This window comes from Semicossyphus pulcher, unplaced genomic scaffold (assembly GCF_022749685.1).
Source record: "Semicossyphus pulcher isolate SPU_LCO1_2020_fin unplaced genomic scaffold, fSemPul1.0.p SCAF_7, whole genome shotgun sequence".
NCBI classification, from domain to species: Eukaryota; Metazoa; Chordata; class Actinopteri; order Labriformes; family Labridae; genus Semicossyphus; species Semicossyphus pulcher.
This window is the reverse complement of record NW_027211748.1, coordinates 8,012,296-8,033,962: the sequence shown is the minus strand read 5'-3', so window position 1 is coordinate 8,033,962 and position 21,667 is coordinate 8,012,296. Positions and strand designations below refer to the sequence as shown.

Genomic DNA, 21,667 nt, shown 5'->3' with positions numbered 1-21,667 from the left:
ATATCTCCCCGGCTGAGAGAGAGTGTGAGCTGTATTTACAGCTGCAGGAGCTGATGAACACTGCTTTAGCACTTTATTTCCTGGACTGGAAACTGCATGCTTGACAATCGGGACAGCTCGCTGCCAAATACTTTACGGCGCTGTTTTCTTGTCGCGGCCTCGCAAAAGATTAAAGGAAACTCAGGCACAAGTAAAGACGCAGGAAGTTCAAGCATCAGGACTTCTTGCATCTTGTGTTCAAGCAAAACAGGGTGAAGGAAAGAAGAGATACAAAACACAAGAAACATCTCACAAACATTTTCCAAATCCACTTGGCTTTTATTCACATTTCATATGTGTTGAAATCTCAACCGCACCGTCTGTCCGTACATTCTACTACTTTTCTCAACGGTCATTTTCTCCCAATCCTAACTGATGAAAACAGGAGGTTAGAACACCACCATCTCAAATAAGAATAACAATAATCAGAACAATAATAATATTAATAATAAAAGCAGCATTAAAGAAACATCTTGTGATTTCTCTCTCCCTTCATCGCCAGCATCTTTGTATTAAATTTACCTGAATGTCTCCGTCAATGATCAGTTAAAAAAAGGACACAGAGCTAGCTTGTGATAAATAATCATCTTCATCATCGTCGTCCTGCCGTCATCAGACTCCACGCTCACAATAATAATAATAATTATAATTATAATGTAAGATACAAACTCAGGAGTAAAAAAAAGTGACTCAAGCCTTTTTTAGGAAAGAAAACATGATTGGTCTACAGTGTGTGTGTGTGTGTTTGTGTGTGTGTGTGTGTGTGTGTGTTGGTCCTCTGCATCCTATTCTCAGCCGGAAACACATACATCCGCTCCGGCCTTAAATACAGTCTTGATTTGCTTCAGTCATTTGTGTGTGTGTGTGTGTGTGTGTGTGTGTGTGTGGTCATTAAGACAGTTGTGCGGAAGCAGACAGATACTGCCTGGTACCGGTGAGCTACAGCAGGGTGCTACAGCAGCAGGTGAGGCTCCTCTGACTGGCAGCAGCATGTTAGCACTGTAGTTTGACTGTGACGGGCCGCGACACACAACTCACACACACACACACACACAATCTCACACTGCATGGCTCAGTGTGACACACTTTGGTCCTGAATATTATCATAACACCAGTGAGGAAGTCCTGTTTGTTTCTTTGAAAAGCCCCTCTCAGACATGCAGCTCGTTGTGTTTAAGGAAACCTGGAAACGTTTCCGTTTAACTTCCCACACCGAGCAGGTTTTAATGGAACATAATGACATTAACGTTAAGGCTGCAGCAGCACAGAGCATGCATATCACAGGATTAAATACACGTCTTGTTCCCTCATTAAAGGCCGTCAGGAAAACATTATTTTCTCATAAAGCTTCTTACGATGATGGACGGGGCACAGCGTGAACACTATTCTGCCAAAGTTAGACCAGTTTTAGGGATTTCACGTTACAGAGCTGTGTTTTCTTCTTCTGTCTGCTCTTTCAGGTGGCTGTTGCTCATTTAGAAAAAGGTGATTAAACCTTTTTCCATCCACCAACCAGGATTCAGCATTTGAATTCAGACAGACATGAATGGGAGGGTTGATCATGTCAATTCCACTTTTTACTGTTTTTTTCTGCTGTTTGAAACAGCTTTAATCTGTGCTTATTAAAGAGGTGTATTATTCTGTTTCACATGTTAAGGTATAATGTTACAATGTTGGATGTCCAGACTAAACGTGGGTAAAGTTTCCAATCTGTAGGTAAAAGTATGTTGGAGTTATCCCCAGGTTTCTCAGCTCATTTTTTTTGCACTTTGTGACGTCACAGCCGGTTTTGGAGAGCTGGCCAATCAGAAGAAAGTGGGCTTGTAGAGGCGGGGTTTCTTAAAGGGACAGAGCTGACTGAGTCGTTTCAGGCAGACGCTGTATGAGGGCCTGCACAGAGCACCAGTATGAGAAAAACATTTTTAACTGTAAATTATGCTAAGCTACTCCACAGGTATAACAGGTATAAAAATGCTTTTCATGCAGCATCATAACAAAGGTTTCCCATGCATTTTGTATTTGGGCATTGTTGGACATTATATTATAAAATACGATGTAGAATAAAATGTTTTATATAAAATTAATTAGTAAATGATTAAATTTATACGTGGACGGTGTTAATTCTTCATATCACAGTTTTTTCACTCCTTTGCTCCGGCTCACACACCAAATGCTAAATTCTGTACAGGCTTGTGAAAACAGCCGTAACATTTACATAACAAACTGTTAATGCCAAAAAGGCTTTGACTAAAAGAGGGACTCATGTCTGAAGGAGCTTTACTCTCACCAAACGTCTGCATGAAGCCAGGAGATACTTTGCAAACACTCTGCAGCCATGTTTTCATCCACTCTGTATGTGTGAGCTTTCAGTCGGGCCCGAGCCATCAGACAAAAACAGTTAGTGCTAAAATACTGTTGTACATGTTGTACACCTGCAGCCTGTCACCTGTGCTAGAGGAGACCATGAATACACACATTAGCATCCAACAGCAATGATATGATCACTGAGTGTGTGTCAGAAAGGCCTCCAGGGAAGGATTAGTGTGCTTTCTCTGCTCTCGTCACTAGGTGGCGGTGTGCAGCTAAACACCGTCTCTGTCGCCTCTTCACCACACCGTGCAGTCACAGGATGAGTTTTCTATAACATCATCAATAATTTACTTCAAGTCAAACAAAAAAGAAAGCAGCTGGAAATCCAAAAGAAGCTGGTGCTGTCCTGCTTTTATTTTGAAAGCCTGGACCTCCTCCCACAGTTCATCCACCGTCTTTTCCTCCGTCCTGTCATAAATCCATCTTATGTAGAGCTACAGCGCTCTTCTTCTTCCTCATGCCTTTCCTTTCTTCTGACTTCCTGTCAGTCTGGTGTGTGTCCGTGTGTTTCCAGTGTGCGCTGCTGGTGTCAGTCACTGGTATTGGAGGTAATTTTTCAGGGACTGGGGCAGAGGGAGGCTCTCGATCTCCTGCAGCCGCTCGCGACCCAACGCCAGGCGGGCCGCACGCCGACACAGGTCCATGAGAGGGAGAGGCTCGGCTGCAGAGAGAGGGAGAGGGAGATCAAGTTAGTTATAGGTTTATATTTGCACCTTGGCCTTTAATACCTGCATAAAGCAGAGGGTCCATTGGAACACAAACAGGGTCTGTCATCCTGAATTTTTATCTTCTTTCTTCACAGTGTTTAGCATTAGGATGCTAGTATAAATATGTTGTTATTTGTGTTACATGTGCACTTGACCCCTGATACTGTACACTTTGGGTCAGCCTTTCCTTTGACCTTCATCTTCACATGAGGGTTAAGGAGGAACCTGATACACAAGGCTGAGCAGCAGGACACACAGACCGCAGAGAAGAGGAGGAGGAGGAGTAGGAGGAGGAGGAGGGAGGAGGAACATGTGTGGAAACAGTTGTTCTCGTCTCCATCCACTCTGCAATCTTGTGGTAATTCCTATGTACAAAATCCCAACATAAGGAGAAGTAGGGCCCAACATAAGTTAGCTAATTTAGCTTAGCACAGACATGGGGTGGGGTTTTAATTGCTTAGTTTGGATCTATTTCCTGGGTACCAAAATATTCAGATTATTTCAGATTCTAAAATTGGAAGTGTCTCATTAACGTGTGTCCCTTTTCTTTGCCATGTAGAAAACATTAAAGCACCATGGGATGCTTTTGCCAGTTAATTAAACCTCATTTCCATAACAACAGAGTTCATTTAAAGGGCCAGTTCGCCGATTTTCAACCTCAGTCCTATCATGCTATCATGGGGAGCTAATGCTATTATGGTAGGTAAAAAAAATGCAGTTTCTCTCTGTGCCTTTGGAGGATGCTATCTGCTTCTCCGATGGGCCCTGGAAAACTTCCACCAGACAATGGGTGAAACCACGAGCTGTTTGTACAACTTTCTCCACAGCTAATTTCAAATATTATTGCTTCTATCGCTGACAGAGAACTCCAGCTTTGACTGACAGCGGGCGATTTGCTCCTTTAACATTTGTGAGGAAAAGAAACACCGCTCTACGACCAGGAGTGTTTGATCGATCTCTTCTATTTCAGTCAGAATCTGCTCTCTAAATATCACATCAGTGTTTCCAGCTCATCATATCAGTGTTTACAGCTCTGCATCAGGACCTTTCAGTTTTTGTAAGTTTGCTGCAGCTGTTATTTCATGTTGTGATATTTAATTAACATTTCACATCCTCTGCTGCTCGTCTCCTGTGAGAAGAGTTTGCAGCGTTAATGAGGCTGCCACTCAAAGCTGTACTTTCTGCCTCTTCAGACAACAAACACTGATTACAGATCAGTTACATGTCAGGAAAAACTCTATTCAATCCAGGCAGGGATTTGAAAGGATTCAGATCGGATTTAATGCCTAACGCCGACTGTCTGCACATGTTTTGGCAGCATCATATGTTCAGTTCAGATGTGTGTGTGGAGCTTAAAAATAGTGTCACCATTACGAAGTTGATCCACAAGAGAGCGCTGAAACTTTTTATGCTCTAAATGTTCTAACAGCATGTCTCATGGTCTTATTTCTGAAGTGAAAAAAAACTAAGGGATTAACATATTGACATAAATCTATCTATCTCAAAACTACAGTATCAGTGAGACTCGATTCTCCACCTCAGTGACATGTTAATTATTATGTTCCTGGTTCCCGGACAGGCACTAAAAGTCTTTAAACAGTCAGACAGGATGTGTGACGGTGTGAATCAGCCACAGATCTGACCTCACATTACTGACCTCATTGGCTCAGACCTTTAGAGGTCGGTCTTTTCATCTTACTGTTAAAGTTTCATGCAGCAACAAAGCATCTATAAAGCGATAAGGGAGGTGTAAGAAGGAAGTGACTAAAATCTAGATGAAACTACGCCTCGAGAATGACCTGATTGCTCTTCAGTGATGGTCAGGAAGTATCTGTGTTTGTTCATGTGACAGAGAAAGAGTAACATCCAGTTTCTACAATCAAACCTTGTAAACAAACAATAAAAAACTGCAACATAAACCTGCTCGTGTAATGCAGATGATCTCCTCTGTGTCCTTCTCCCTTCACTGAACTCAGCCTCATGACTTCTCCACATGGATTCTATAGTGTCATCAGTTTCAATTAATACTAATGACCGCGTCTCATTACAGCAGAGTGGGAGGGGCCTAAGGAGACACATTATGAGGCATAATGAACTCCAACAATCCCTTAGCCCCCCCCCCCCCCCCCCCCAAAACCCAAAGCGAGTCACGCAGTCAGGCTCATACTGTATGCACACTTTATATGCAAAAGCCTGAGAACCTGGTGACCCAAACCAACACAACAGCGAATGACACCGAGTGGAAGAAACTGCGGGGAAGTGAGGCAGAGCAACAACAATGGAAGTCAGTGAGATGGAAGAGCAGGCGAGAAAGAGATGCATTCAATGTCAAACAGGAGAAGAGACGCACGTTAAAGCAGGAAAAACTGAAGGAATTCTGGAATCATTGCACGACTCCTGTGAGTGAATATACTCTTCAAGATCTGCAACAATTATTGGATAACTCAAATTACTCGACTGAAAGACAATTGAGCTCTAAATATTTAAATGATCGATTAATTGTTTCAGGGATTTTTCGATGCAAAAATGTCAAACATTTGCTGATTCCAGCTTCTTAAAGATCCCCTCCAGTGAAGATCAAGTGTTTAACCTCAAACATCTCCATGTGCTGTTTTTCATGTGCTATAAGGGACAACATCAGCAGTCATCTCCACGGCTGGGCCTGTCTGCTTTTTAACTGCAGTGTACCAAGGACAGGCTGAACAACACGTTTTCAGATTGGCAGGTTTGAGACGTCACAAACCTAAGGAGCCAATCCCGTTAATGGACGGGGCAACGCTGTGCATATAATTATGTGTAACCTATGGCAACCACTTTGCTGATGCACGAGCCAGCTGTAACCGTCATTGTAATTTTTGCAAACTCACTGCTGACTACTAACGTTGACGTTACTACTACTGATTACTACATTTCAAGCTAGCTAAGTTTCAACAAGTTGCCTCTAAACGATGACAGAGACTTGTTTTGTTTTCTCCACAGACGAAGGCGGTTGGAATTGTGCATAGTGGGCGGGGCCTATGCAGATTCAGGAATTTTTAATGAGGGAACAGATCAGATACAATTTATTATTTCAAACAGAGCGTTTTATATGTCTTAAAGCATTTAAATGTGCCAGTTCGCTGCTTTTCTTTGTCATTTATGGCAGCAAATAAAGAGTCTTTGGGCTGTGGAGTGTGGACAAAATTAAGACATTTGAAAACACTTGTCACATTATGTGACATTTTATAGATTAAGAGATTAACTTTCTAATAAAATTGGTAGATTAATTGTGAATAGATTCTTTAGGTAGTGGTTCTGCTTCAAGATAATGTTTGAATCGTGTAACAGGTGTTGATTAGTGGCGTGCATCTTATTTTGCAGGTGTGCTTTGAGAGGATCCTGAATGACATCATCACCCTGTCAGCCTGTCTCTCCCTGCTGTTCTAGTTTACAATAAAAACACTGCTGTCACCTGTTCTAATGCTGGACGTCCTCCACCACCTGCTCCTGTAGCGGCACGGCTGTGTGTGTGTGTCTGCGTGTGTGCGTCTGTGTGTTGAAGGTTAAACCAACAGAATAAAGGACAGCACAGCCTCCGCACACACACATCCACTCCAGCTCAACATGTGTGTGTCCTTGAAATGTGACTGTCACATTGATGCTCATGCAGGCGGACAGAGAGACGCACAGTTCTACAGTCACAGCGACACATTTTCACCTCTGCTTGACTCTCGATTACGCCTCCATTATGAGAACAGCTCTCATCACATTAGCGGGGTATTTACAGGAGATGATGCTGCTGTTTGTGGCTGAGTGGCATCAACAGCAGATACAGAGTGCTGCACACAAGTGATTCACATGAGTCACTCTGTGTGCTCAGTAGACCATTCATGCAGATCAGGGCTGCAGCTAATGATTGTTTTGGTTCAAAGATAATCAATAGTTGAATTTATAACATAGTCATTACATTTTTAGCCTTTTCAATTATAGAAAAGAGTGAAAATACCCATTACAGCTCAGCTAGATTAGAAGCATATTCATTCTAAAAGGGAAGTCTTCTGACTTATTTTTCTGTTGAAACAGTGCACTGACATTTAACTAAGGATGCACTGGTCGCTACAGATTACTGAACTAGGGATGCACTTAATCAATTCTTAAAAATGAACAAGAATCAAAACTCTTGGTATTCTTTGACATGAAGCTTCTGGAGGTTCTTGGTTGAGTTGGTTGTGTTATATTTTGCAGGCGCACTGCCACCCCTCAAAACATTAGATGTGGAATGGACAAAATGTTATGATTAAGTCTTAAAAAACATGATATCTTACTGTGATATAATGATTAACTACACTGTGGGACAACACACAGGCGCACTAGCTCTATTTTCATACACTCACGTTTGGCTCATTAGCTGCCGAGCAGAAAAATGCTAATTTGTTCTGCTAGCTTCGAGTGGAGGGGTCGTCTGAAACCACAGAGGACTGGATCTTAAAAAAGCTGAGACCGTTTTTGAATCTTAGCGAGTGAGCCGAGTGTGGGCTTATGTGTGCGCGTTGTGTGCACGTTCCCATCAAGGTTGTACCAAATCACATTAATGTGAGCATGTTTGTCGTCTCTCTGGAGCTAAGAAAGGTGGAGACAATTTGCTGCTGTTGCTGAGAGGAAAGAGCCGCTGCAACTTTCTGTGTGTTTCTCTGTTTCTTTCTCTCAGGAGAAAACACCGAAGAGATTAAAAATAATACAAATACTGTTTTTCAACAGCAAAAACAGTATAATAGCATTAAACAGGAGAATTAGCCTCTGAGTGAACTAAGACAAAGAAGAAATCACAACACTGATGGAGTCTCCAGCAGGAGTCATTACTGTCTTATTGTGAAAGGATCCAAACAGCCCTGCTCTGTCATCCACAGAATGTCAGGAACACTTTCTATAGAGTCCATATCTATAATGCATTATTAATCTAATCTAATGATGTTCTAATGTATTGATAGTAGCTTCTATAAGCCTTTATCCCGATGCATTTAGATGCTCTATAAAAACAGCATTAACTGACCTTTTGGACACACTGGCCTTTTTGAGGTGGACACACCACCTCAAGCACATACGTCCAAACTACCCTTTTAGCTCTGTTTTGGTCTCCACCAGCAGCTGCTAAGTGAAAATGTAGCTCTTTAGCTGCTAAGTGCTCAACAGTGTTGACCAGCTTGTTGTTTATTGTGTATTTTTGTCTCTGCAGGGTGAGCAAGAGTGTAATGTGGGTAATATAATGCATCAAATGTGTGGGCTCCAGAGAAAGTATTACCCAGGTGTCTGTTCATATTGTTTCTCTAGCTCAAAGTGATTCAGTGCAATTTACTACACGTCGAAATCATTTCCACATTAATCATCCACTTCCCTCCAGAGGTCTATAATGGCCTTCTAATGCATTAAACAAATAATGAGCTGGGCTTAACAACTTCTATAGCAGTGCGTTAATAATAAGACTTATTCTTAATGACATATTTTCTCATGTTTTACCCCATCAGCATCTCCGTAAGTGCTGATAGAAGGAAGCTTAATGAGGAGAGAGAGTGAGGGTGATCTGCAGCAGGTCATTAACCCCTGCATCATTACACAATCAGAGCATTAAGAAGAATTACATTAAGGATCAAGGGATCAAACTGTAACTTGTTCTGTTGCTGACGTTTCCATTAAAACAACAGTTTGCTCAGGTCAGATAACACCTATTTTTAGTGTGTTGCACATTATCGATCTCTCCAGAGCTGAATTTAAATTGTTGGCTAAACTGTGAGATGAATCCTGAACGACCCCCGTGGGAAAACTAGCTCATTACTGCACAAAAAAGAAAAAGATAATGAACAAGAAGGGTGTTAAGTGCTTTCTTTTTTTGCCTCTGAGCCCGATGGCAGCACTGGGAATCAAACCTGCAGCATTCAGCAACTAGAGCACAATCTGCTGGCAGTTATCCATTCATAGGAAGGTAGCAGACGTCTATAAATCTTGTAAGACGGCTTTACTGATGAGGACGACTGGAAAATATCAGATTGATACCATGTGTGAAGCAATCTTAGCTCGTGAACTTCTTCCCTGATGAGACGTTTTATATGGATATGAAGTGTGACCCCGGGTCTGCTGCGACAGGAACAAGAAGTAATAGGGGCACACGATGTGACATGACGCCTGTAATGAGATGCAGCGCACAGCAGAGCCGGGAAGGATTTATTGTCTATAGACAATGATAATGGAGGAGAGGGTGAAAATGGCAACGGCAGCATCACTTTTATGATGGATGTAAAAAGTGACCTGCGAGGAGAGCCGGGAGCTAAATAAAGCCTGACAGATGATCAGAGAGGTTCAAAGGAAAACTGGAGGAAGAGTCAAACAGAGGAGAAACTTTAAGTCAAACTTTTAGACTGCGATGAAACTGAAGCTTATATGTGTACATATATGCTAATAATGCCAAATAAAAGTCAGAAAATGCTAATAATGCTAAGTAAAAGTCAAATTAAGTAACTTTTTGCACCTAAGCTTTGGTTAACTGACATTTTAGCACTGTAAAGCTCACAAACGTTGATACAAACACTTATCAAACAAGCCTATATGGTGTTGTTTTTTAGCCTACTGTAAGCAAGTTTAAAGCTTCACAACTTTTATCATTTTGGAGTTCCAGTCTTGCTGTTAAGTTTGTACTTTTATTCAAAAGATAGAAGCTAGCAAGTTACGCTAACTAGCTTCCACACAGAAGGTGGAAGGTAAAGCTATTTATCTCACTTTCTTGCTATAGTTAGCCTAGCTTGCTAATGTTAGCTAAACCCAGTAGACAACTTTATTATCGTCTTTAAAAATCTGCTGAGTCATGTCAGTGCTGTATTTGTCCTTCATTTTTTTTAGCTTCGAGCTAGTTTAGTGGTCTCTCTGTCACGGTCCAGTTATAGTAATAACAGACAAAACCAGACTGTGCAACTGCTAACAGCACTGGTTCTTCACTTGTTCACCTGTGTACAGTTCATAATAAGATAGAACTTTTACTAATCCAGATGGAAATTCTTGTGCCAAACATGCTAACGTGCTAAACAAAATATAATGTGTATAACAAGTTAATGCTAATGCTAATGCCTATAGCCTGAGTCAAATAGCCAAAGATAGAAATAAAGCACATGATAGTAAAAATTATATTGACAATGCTTTTGAAAAGTATTAAAAATGAATATTGCACATGATATTGAAACATTAAAAAGTAATACAGCACATGATTGTTAATTTAAATGTATTCAATGTGTGGCAGATCAAATAAATGCTTATAACCAAACAGTGTTGGTGCGGTGTCGACTGTAAGTCCCAACCAAACATCTCCAAAAAATAGTAACACAAGCATAAAACAAACACCACAGGTATGTAGGTACTAATGATTTTTACTTCTGTGTGTGTGCATTGTGTTTGAGGGCATTAACCAAAGAAGGCGGAGATGACAAACACACAGGCTCTATAGAATAGATGTTAACAGAAACATGATCCTCTCCTCTCTTAAGTCTTCCTCCATCCTTTCATCACAGCTCCATCTTCTCTGTAACAGGACACCTCTCTCCTCCTTCCTCCTGCAGCCCTGCCTAACAATCAGAAAGAAACCCCCTCTGCTTTCTTCTCCACTCTACATCGCATTTTCCACCATTGTCTTTTTCATCTTTCCCTTTTTGTACTCTCCAAGGTCAGAGTGTTTGATCTTCTGTGGCACATTAAAAATCATCTTTTATCACCTTGAAATGTCAACAAGAGACAGAAACAGGTGTGCTTAGCCTGATGACAATGCAGTTTTATCCTGTTGGAATTGAAAGTGCTTCTAAGCCCCAGAGGTTGCAGAATTCAGAGGAGCATGTAATCCTTTAATCCTTTAATTAAAGTCAATATAATAAGGAAATGAACAAAACCGTTATTACGAGGCTTTCACAAGACAACAGTGATAAATGTGGACTAATGTGCAGCCCGATCAAAGCATGTGTACAAAACAGAGAATAATCATTCAAAGGTTACAATCAGCAGAAGCTCATTTAAGTGACCTCGGGTGTATTTCACAGCAAGTCTGAGCTTTTCTCTCCCGATCCAACGCCTCAGTATCGACCCACAGCAGAGTGTTTTCTTGTAAACACATCAAAGAACAAACATTTACCCAAAGGAAATCCACAAACCTGTCTCGCTCACATGTCGACAGAAAAGCTCTACAGGTGTGAAGTAAACAACATGTTCAGATGCTCCGACCTCCATCAAGGGCAAAAAGGTACAATAAAAGTTCCAATAAAGTTAGAAGTAAGGGCCGTTTGTTGTGATCAGTCTAACATGAAAAGAGATGTTCCTACAGCTCACACTGTAGCTGGCAGATAAAAAGTGATTGGGGCTCCATTAATGCTGGCTTTTTATAGTCAGCGTGCACGCACCTAACTCCGGCTGAACCTACTCAGGGTTGATTGAACTAACTCAGATCAGCTGTCCTGAAACCAAAAAGCCAGGGACTTTCAGCTCAGGGTAGGCCAAGCCACAGTCCGGGGTTAGACTGAGGGTTTGTTGAACCTCCTTTGTGAAATGGACCCCAGGTCAGAGCTGCGTAAACACCTCAGGTTACCTCTACAATAATATCTATTCGTTAGCTCACAAGAGTAAAGAAACAACATGTAGCAGCTTATTCTACAGCTAACAGCTTCCATACTCGAGAATACAGCAGATGTTTTATGGCTTTCTCATCCTGAGCTGAGTTTCTGCTTAAAGGCAGTAAAATCAGTAGAAGAACTGAAGAAGACTTTGAAACATCTTTGACTTCTGTCATCCTCAGCTGGAGGGTGGCAGTTCATGGAGTGCTCACTGTGCTTGACATAAATAAAAAACTTTCACAAGAAAATAGATAAGAGAGCTCGTGAGATAGTCACATCAACAACTCCTTGCTCAAAAGAAAGCCTTAGGGCCTGTGTCCACTAACTGTGTTTTTTTGCTGCTGGCAGCACCTAAGCGCAAAAACACTTTTACACTCTTTGTGAAATGTCCTTGAATGAAAGCAAGTATCAAGCATACAGAGCAATTTAAAACAACCGAGGAAAGCCGAAGTGCAACCAGTCCACTTCTGTAACCTAGCAACAGTATGCCGGTGAGAAGTGCTCTGAAATTGAAGTTGTGGGCGCTGCCTGTGCAAAAAGTGCCGTTAGTGGACACAGGCCTTTAATTGGTATTTTGACTAACAAGAAAAAGAACATTCAGCCAAATATTCAGCAAAGGCAGCTTGTGGACTATTTAAAACACCAACTGGAATTAAAAGGAGTTGTGAAGGCCTCAAATCTTTATCAATATAAGATCACTGGTAGATCAGAAATGTAATCAAATGCACCACAACAAAGTATTTTACTTCACCTTAGGAGCTTTACTGCTCTGCATGCTGACCAGTGATTATACTTCGGCCCACAGCCTTCACGATATGCTCACTCTATATATTATTTTATTACTGTATCGAGCAACAAAATGCAGTGTAGTAAATATAAAGCCAGGGTTGCAGATTAACTTAGAGAGAGCAGCATTGCAGAAAAAAAACTAATGGGTATTACAAATATGGACATAAAAAGCTGCACTGAGATCGTGAATTTAAGTTATTTCTCATCGTAAAACAAAGAGAGAAACTATACTAAATAATGATTTATTCAAATCTCATTTAAACCTAAAACAACACAGCAAAGAAGAGGATTAGCAGGAGGTGTAGCTTTACTCTGTGTCCTCTTTTTGTAACACACGACACGCTGAACTCTACCCAACACCAGCCTCTGTTCTCCATATCTAATGTACCTCCCGTGGCGTGCTGTATCCTCTTCCCTGCACATTGTGAAACACTTCCAGTTTACGGCACAATCACACTCAGAAAGACACCGAAGCAGCGATTTGTGCAGAACGAATGCTGCTACAATCCAGGGAGGATTTGTTAGAAAAGCCTTTGTGCTAAAACAGGCTGCAGCCACAGGGTGGGAGGACTAATGGCTACAAACACAGTTGTACTGAGTCCGTCCCACACAGATCCAAGAGAGGAGGCTTTTTCTGAAGTCCTCCCTGAACAGTTTGGAGATATTTGGCCGGAGCTAACTTTGGTGCTGTTGGATCCTGCAGAATGAGTCATATCTCAGCGGCCACATTAGTGTCACACAAAAAGATGGGCATTGTGGGTAGAAGTGGAAAGAGAGAGGAGTTGGTGGAAATATAAGAAGCGGTGTGTTTCTTTTTAAAGCCCTGCTCTCTCTTTGCCATCCTGCTTTACTGTAAATCCACAGTTCACCGTCTCCTCCGGGAAGAGAGGTGGAGTGATAAGAGAAACAGGAGGAGAGGAAGGGAAATAAAGGGAGCAGAGGGAGGTGGAGGAGGAGGACTAAGGGGTGAAGAGGAGAAAAAAAGGAAAAGAGATGAAGCAGAGAAAGATGGAGGAGGTGGTGAGATGAGAGGCGAGGACAGACACAAAGAGGAGTTTGGATGATGAATAGAGGAGGAGGAGACACAGTCGGCCTGTCTGACCCTCACATATCCTTGACAGTTACAAACTGCAGGCAGGCCGACTTTACTCATGAAAATGTCGATATTAGAGGAGATGTGTTGCTGTAATTTACTAAGCACACCTTCAATTAATATTCCTGCTTACACGCAGCTTTTCAAACACTATAAACCATCATTTATCAGTGTAATCTGCAGGGAAGCTGCTGATGTTCATCCACAGTGGCAACTTTATAATGTGCATTTAAAGATAAAATACTGACTGAGTAAATCTGCTTCTAAAATGGTGAGAAGAACAACTTAAGAAAAGAAGACCGTGTAAAATCTAGATCTATCAATGAGCTCTGCAGTTCCCCTCCGCTCTACGCAGCATTTAAGCTTCTTTGAGTTAGTTTGGGCTGTTTCGGTTCAGTCTTACAGCTAGCCTTGTTTTTAGCTATAGCGACAGCTAATTATTGTGCTAGCCGGAGAACAAACTTCTAAAAGGAGAGTCAATATTGGGTCAACATTTGATAAGTGGCTGTAAAACAATGCTAATGTTGCTACTTGTCTTCTGCATGTGAGAGTGGAAAACAGTGTGCTAACAGTTGTTTTCACAGCTTTTTATGCTGCCCGCAAGTGGTAAAAAAAAGTTATTGCAGTAAAAGTTAGTCCCTTTACTTGTTCAAGAAATAAGTGCAAAACTGTTCACTGCACATGCAAAGGCTTTTTCTACACTGCATCTGATGTTTTCCTCTTTGTCCTTGTTTGTGTAGAAGACAAACAAGATTAGGTCAAAACCTAGTATGTGGCTGAGCGCATCAGGTCAGTGTGACTGTCCTTATGAGGCCGACAACAACGTGTTTGAGAGCAGGTGCGTGCTGCTTACGTAGGTGAGGACAGCGGAGGAGCAGCCCCGCCTACTCCCCGAACAAAGTATCCAGAGCCGTATAGACAGAGAGTTGCGTCAGTGGAGGTCCAATATGCTCCATGATTTGCCATTGCGATGTCGCAACTCTCTCTCTCTCTACGGCTGTGAAAGTACCGTCACTCAGTCAGTCAGTCACATACAGACCCGTGTAGGGCTGACCCTGGCGGTCAGCCAAACAACAATCGTTAAAAAGAAGAAACATCAGTAATTCATAACAGGTCGTTGATTTGTGCAGAAAAACACTGTTCAAGAATGCGTAATTGGAATCTTATAGTTACGTCTACATACATTCTCTACATCAGATAGAGTCGAGATGTGACGGACGGCCTCATTAGATGAATGATTCCGCAAGCTTTCTGCACATTTGTGTTTATGTCGGATAAAACAACAAAGACAGAGGCAAAGACAAAGCAGGTGAAGGTGAAGCAGAGACGAGGTAGACTAGATCAGAGAGAAAAGATCACAACAGAACAGAGACAAACAAACACGGGCAAGAGAGAAAAGTTAGAGGTGAAAAAGAGGAGACACATGCAGAAACTTTGCTCCTGCTGATGCAGCTTCAGGAGATTAAGTTCAGCCTAAATGAAGGTGAGAAAAACACACGTGCATCCACACGTATATACAAGCCTAAGCTCTCACACGACCATTCACGTGCGCACACGGGCTCTCAGCGCTGACCTGACCGAGCCAGACTGAGATAAGAACCTGGATGATCCTTGACTGGCTTTACCTGTGTGCATGTTGGCCAACACACACACATAAACACACACACACACACACACACACACACACACACATAAACACACACACACACACACACACACACACACATAAACACACACACACACACACACACACACACATACACACACACATAAACACACACACACACACACACACACACATAAACACACATAAACACACACACACACACACACACACACACACACACACACACATAAACACAAACACACATAAACACAAACACAAACACACACACACACACACACACACACACACACACACACACACACATAAACACACACACACACACACACACACACATAAACACACACACACACACACACACACACACACACACATAAACACACACACACACACACACACACACATAAACACACACACATAAACACACACACACACACACACACACACACTTCAGCAGCAGTAGAGAGAGGTGAGCGAGGCTGGAGGGAAGAGACTGCTTTAGTTACTCTTTAGTGCAGAGCTTTATAACAGACATCAAGACTCGACTTTAGAGTAGAATACATAGTTACCTTGTGTGTCATTATGCACAACATGCAGCTGAACTCAACAAGTTTATACCTGCTGCATGGAAACCGCCTAAAGTCAGAAATCACTCGCTGAGGTAAGCAAAGACAGGCGGATACAAAGAGGTAATTTACAGCATTTCATCACATATGAATGGCTGAGACTCTTTACTATAAACATCTGAGCTCAAGCCTGACTGATATTGGATTTTTGAGGCCGATAACAATAGTGAATCTGTTCCTAATTTAAAAGGTCTTTTTTATAGCCAACAATGAGCAAAACAAAAACTGTACAGGGAAATGATTTTTTCTTCCGTCCCCTCTATCGATACTGATTTTAGAGGAGAATATTTTGCCGATATATGAGTTGGTATGCTTGCTTCTATGTGGATTTTGCACAGACATAACTATGCAAAGGTATTCAAAAGGCTGCCTCCTTAAAAAACAACTCTGTTACAGAATATCTTTATAAATTGTCAACCAATTCCTGTGCAAAACACTGTCTGCACTGCTTTGATGCTCGGCTACATGAGCTGCTGACAGTGTTGGAAACTATGGAGCTGGAGAAGGTTCTGCTGGACAAACCACTATTTCTAAATGACTCAAGTCAACAACTCAAATAAACCATATACACTGATACCGATACATCTGTGAAAGCCTATATCGGCCTGATATATCGGTCAGGCTCAAAACAGAGCAGATACTTTTTTTTAACGTTGCATTTCATAAATTTACTACTGCACTCCAGTGAAGTTCAGAGTCTCACAAGAGACCGATATAACAACAACTGGTGTTGCAGGAGCTGAGATATCCTGACCCCGTTCTCTCTCGTGTAGGTCAAGCTTTAAAAACACTGGATCCTGAAGACAGAAGGAAGGAGGACTGCAAAAGCAGAACTAAAGATGACCCATCACATGCACAAACACCCACATTAAGGGTTAGCGCAAACTGTAATCTGTGAGGCACAAGCTCAGATTAAGGCTGCAGGCGAAAGATCATGTGCCTTTAGGTTGTAAAATGTCAGAGGTCCACCGCTCTAAAAAAGTGAAATTGTTGGGCTGTAAAACATGAAGGAGAAGGTTAACAAGTAGCACTGTGGACGATCCACAGTGACCTTGGGATCCAACACCACAACAAAGTCAGGTGCTTATACAGCAGTCTATACAAAAGACTATTCTGGTCATTTGAGGAGATTTTTTTGTTACAGTTGTTGCATTTTAATGCAAATTAAATGTTACATTTTATGTCATACGCCTGTCATTACGTTACATGCATATTTACTACATACACGCGTGCATACCATATATAAGAAGTGAGCTTAGCCTGCAGGTCTGAAAAGTGAAGCCAGTGCAGAAGTGCCTTAAACCTGTATTCTTTATAATGGCCAGCAGGGGGTGACTTATCCTAACTCTCATTGATTAATTACCGCAGTAAACATTTTCCATAAGAGTTTATGGTCTTCTTCAACACAGCACGATTTTCAACTTCTATCTTAACAACTTGTTTCCAACGTCCCGATATGTTCAATTACAGCTGCAAAAAACAGAACATAATAAATGACAAATTCTTCACAATGGCTGCATCCACTTCTTATGTACAGTCTACAATAATACATTGAGATGATAAATGAAGATAAAGATGTGAATATCTGTCATGTGCATGAGTCAACGTATTTAAATTATGCTCCACAATATGTAGAGTGTTGCCGGGTAAGCATGTCATTTATGCAATATGCATAACAGAAACTACTTTTTGCATGTTTTATTAACACAGACTTTGAGCACTAAGCTGCAGCTCTACATAGACAACTTCCCTCTCCTGTAATGCCACAAACCCTTTATACAGCCTCCTTGACCCGAGACTTTAGTCCCTTTGTTGTAAATAAGCTCCGTGTTTCTCATCCAACGTGAGCAACTTGGTTAAACAATGATAGATGTTGATTAAATTCTATTATCTCGCTATAAAAGTCAAAACTCAACTCAAACTCAAGTTCAGTGAAAGACTTCCTGAAGGACGTTTGGTGGGAATCATAAACATTTTGATGGTTTAATGATTCATGAGAATGCAGAGTCTGCAATAAAATCTGGGAGGAGCTTCAGCCCAAGTGTTGATAAGAGGAAAGTGTCTGCTGAGCCATCAGATAGAGAATAAGTGAAGCCAGAGAGACCTTGCTCAAAGACTTGTTTGTTGTTCAGGGATCCCTGATGTAGTGTCGCTCTTATTTTGGAGGATTACACCTGCAACCTGAAGGAATCATCCACAAGAAAGAACGATGGGAAGCTGGAACCCACCGGGAGTTATTGGTATGTTGATTATTAAATCTGAGGTACATATTTTTTGTGGTTTTATCGAACACTGGAGTTCATGCAAGTAGGAATACACATTTACCAGTACTTTGCAGAACTGGAATATTATGTGGAGCTGAATGCAGTCAAATACAACAGCAGGAACATTGTAGGAACACTTCATGTGCAAATTAATGGAAGGTAGAGGCAGTTAAAGCTCTAAAATGACATTAGATTTCTGCAAGATAAAGAGCTGGATGGGTTTATTCATTCTACTCAGCAGAGTCATATTTTGTTTTCTCTACCTTGGACGACTTGTGTAACTGATGAGGCTATAATGAGCCAACTAGACATCACTAAATGTCATGTTTACACGTCTTTGAATCAGAGAAAGTTCAAGCTGTCAGCTGCAGATTAAAATCTTCTTCTCTCTGTTTCCACCAGCCGCACGTGAACTAAATATTCTGCTGGTCGGTCCAAGGAGGACTGGCAAGAGCTCTACTGGTAACACCCTGCTCGGCCGGGAGCGGGTTTTTGATACCAGAGGAGGCGGGGCCAGCACGGCAGCGAGCGCCTTCACCTCTGGACATCATGTGACCGTTGTAGACGCACAAGGCTGGGGTTCATCTGAGGAGTTTGTGCCCCAAGAGGAGAAGATTGAACTTCTAAGAGGGTTGTCTCTGTGTGGCCTCGGTGGACCTCACATTATTTTGTTAGTGATCCCTCTGCTGGACTTCACCGAGCCCGAGAGGAGAGCGGTGGAGAGGAGGATGGAGATGCTGACCTCCTCAGTCTGGAGACACACGATGGTGTTGTTCACATGTGGGGATTTGCTGGGGAAAGGAGGGCCGAGTGTGGAGGAGCGCATTGAATCAGGAGGCCCCGCTTTGCGGTGGCTGCTGGAGAAATGTCACTACAGATACCACGTGTTTGATAACAAGGCGGCTGACATTGGCAAAGAAGAGAGGAGAAAGCAGGAGGAGCAAGAAGGTCGGAGGAAGAAGGAAGGGACTTGGTGGAAGAACAATACCAAGGGGGTGGGGAGGAAGACTGCAGGAGGTGAGGCAGATGGGAGACAGGCGGGAGAGCAGGAGCAGGTGAGAGAGCTGCTGGTGAAAGTGGAGGACAGGCTGCAGGAGAACGGAGGATGGCACTTCTCCCTCCACATGTATCAAAGGATGGAGGAGGAGTGGTGCAGCAGAGAGCAGAAGCTGAGAGCTCGACTGCAGGCGGAGACAGGTGTGGGAGGTGTGAGGAGAAATCAAACAACAGCAGAGACAAAGATAAACATGGAGCCAGAGTGGGAGCAAAGGTTAAAGACAGACGAGGAAGAAGAAGGAGAGGGAGATAGCCTAAGGAAAGAGCAAGAGAACAATGAGGACTGCGTGGAGAGGAAGATGAATAGAGGGGAAGATGAAGAGGAGAGAGAGAAGGTGGAGCTGAGCAGTGAGGAGGATGTGTGGGACACAAGCTCAGACAGTGGGGAAGAGAGGGAGGAGAGCGCTGAGGTGAAAACTGGACTGATGGCTCGGTTTCGGTCGAGTGGGGGTCAAAGGTTTGGTCCAATCAGGAGGCTCTCCTAAAGTAACAATGGTCACTATATAGAGACAGAGCAGCTGGATAAAACTGCATAAAACTACAGTGACTCAGCCAAAGACATCTGCAGTCATGAGTGAGACATGCTGGGACACTGAGTCCTTGAAGACAAGCAAGAAACTCATAGAAACTACAAATCCCTACGGCCTTAGAGCCGTTAGATGCTCCACAAGACAACTGCACTCAATGATTTGACACTTTGAGACATCATGTATGTTATATAAGCTTGAAACTACAGCCGGTTAGCTTAGCTTCGCATTCAGACTGACAACACATAGAAACAGCTTGCCTGCCAAAGTTCATGTTTACGCCAAGACTCCAGGAAGTTCCTGTGCCCAGCCAAGAATAAACCTTGCATGTAACCACCTAGAAACTGCATTTTTTTTATCTTTACAACTCATGTTTAAACAAACAATATGTAGCATGTATATTTGTGAGTTTTATCGATGCTGGTAAGATAATTTATTCATCTTTATACGGAGCCAGGCTAGCTTTTCCCCTGTTTCTGGTTTTTATGCTAGGCTAAGCTAACCATCTGATGGATGTGGCTTCATATCAACAGGCTTTTTTTCTCTTGTAGCTATCCGCAAGAAAGCAAACATGACAAATATTTACTTAAATGAGAATATATACTGTATATAAAATGTATTTTGTGTTTTTTTCAAATATATTTTTATATCATGTACTGACGACCATTAAAGCTGTAAAACTTTAGCACTGTCTAATGATGAATTCTACATCTGCACTGTGTCTATTGTTAGCTGCACGCTCAGTGTCCTGTAGATAAATGTAATGCTTTCAGAGCAGGGATGGTAAAATTTGATTAGTTCTGCATCTAAAATTATGAGGAATGAGAGACACTGTGGGAAAGTACAGTACATAATAAGAGAGAGGTCTGGGGTCACAAACACTAGGAAGACTTTTAAAATATGAGAATATACAACATTATGTTAAAATAAAGTCTAATTTTCCTGTTTGTGGAGCGTAAATGTGTAAAGAAAGAGCTGAGACCCATAAAAAGTTGGAGAATAAGCTGTAATAAAGCAGAAGGCTGAACACTGAGCGTGTCATTATTATGCTTTCATACTTTGCTTTTTCAATTTGTAAAGATGAGGCAATCACTGTCACTGCATGCAGGTTTTTTACAGCAGAAGGGAGGGGCGTGCGCTCTGCCAACCATTTCATTACATCTGAACAAATTGTCATTTGGCTTCAGGGAATTGCTGTCTCTCCTCTTCTGACACTGACAGTTAATCCTCATCTCTGGCTCGCAGTCATGATGCCATGCAAGGTCGGCTGTGTTGTAACCGTGGAGGTCAGTCTGTGCCCGGGCCGGAGAGTTTTAAATGCATAAAATCAGATTAAACTATAACTTTATCCCTCGCTCTGGAATTGGTTCAGCTGGTTGAAACTACGGTAATTATAAAAAGCTACTTAAAGGCACAAACACTCCGGCCTCCTGGGTCAGTGGCTACACATTTTTTAAGAACTCTATTAATTTGTGAGTTACATCAAAGTAAAGAGAGTGTGGAGACAATATTTTTTAACAGCTTTCTTTAATTAGACATGGAAAGCTGCTGTGACTTTAATTTGGTTGCAGAAATCCTCCGTGTGTGTCCACACATGAGCTGCTGAGTGACAAAGTGAGAGGGTTTCACTGCAACCAAACACTTCACCAGATGCTATCCGCAGACAGCTAGCAGTGTGAGCTAGCAGTGTGAGCTAGCACTGAATTGATGTGTGAGTGTCTGGCTGGGATCAAAGCATGCATGCTTAAGATGGCAAACATAATACATAAAAATATGTATTTTCTTTAGAGGTTGTTGTAAAGCTGCTTCAATCTTTAAATGTTGTGCATACGGCCCTAAAAATGGTCCTATAAACAGGCACTTATCTGCAAGACCAGAACAGCTTTAGCTTTTTGTGTGTATGTTTTTCACTGCTTTGAAGTGATGAAGCATCAATGTTTGTGAGCGTTAGCAGGGA

General features: G+C 42.0%; 2 protein-coding genes across 3 annotated transcripts in view; one reads left to right on the top strand and one right to left on the bottom strand.

Moving 5' to 3' along the window:
- Positions 1–316: 316 nt before the first annotated feature.
- Positions 317–21,667, bottom strand: part of LOC138611684 (SPRY domain-containing SOCS box protein 4-like) — an 82,842-nt gene continuing 61,491 nt past the window's right edge. For both annotated transcript variants that reach the window (XM_069684871.1, XM_069684869.1), the window contains one exon: positions 317–3,070. In XM_069684871.1, the coding sequence (XP_069540972.1) occupies positions 2,943–3,070 (128 nt within the window). In that variant the 3' untranslated portion in view covers positions 317–2,942. The remainder of the gene's footprint in view (positions 3,071–21,667) is intronic.
- On the top strand, positions 18,073–19,668 carry LOC138611126 (GTPase IMAP family member 4). Its single transcript, XM_069684077.1, has 3 exons — positions 18,073–18,103; positions 18,530–19,029; positions 19,165–19,668. The coding sequence occupies exons 1-3, from the start codon at positions 18,073–18,075 to the stop codon at positions 19,666–19,668; spliced, it is 1,035 nt and encodes a 344-aa protein (XP_069540178.1).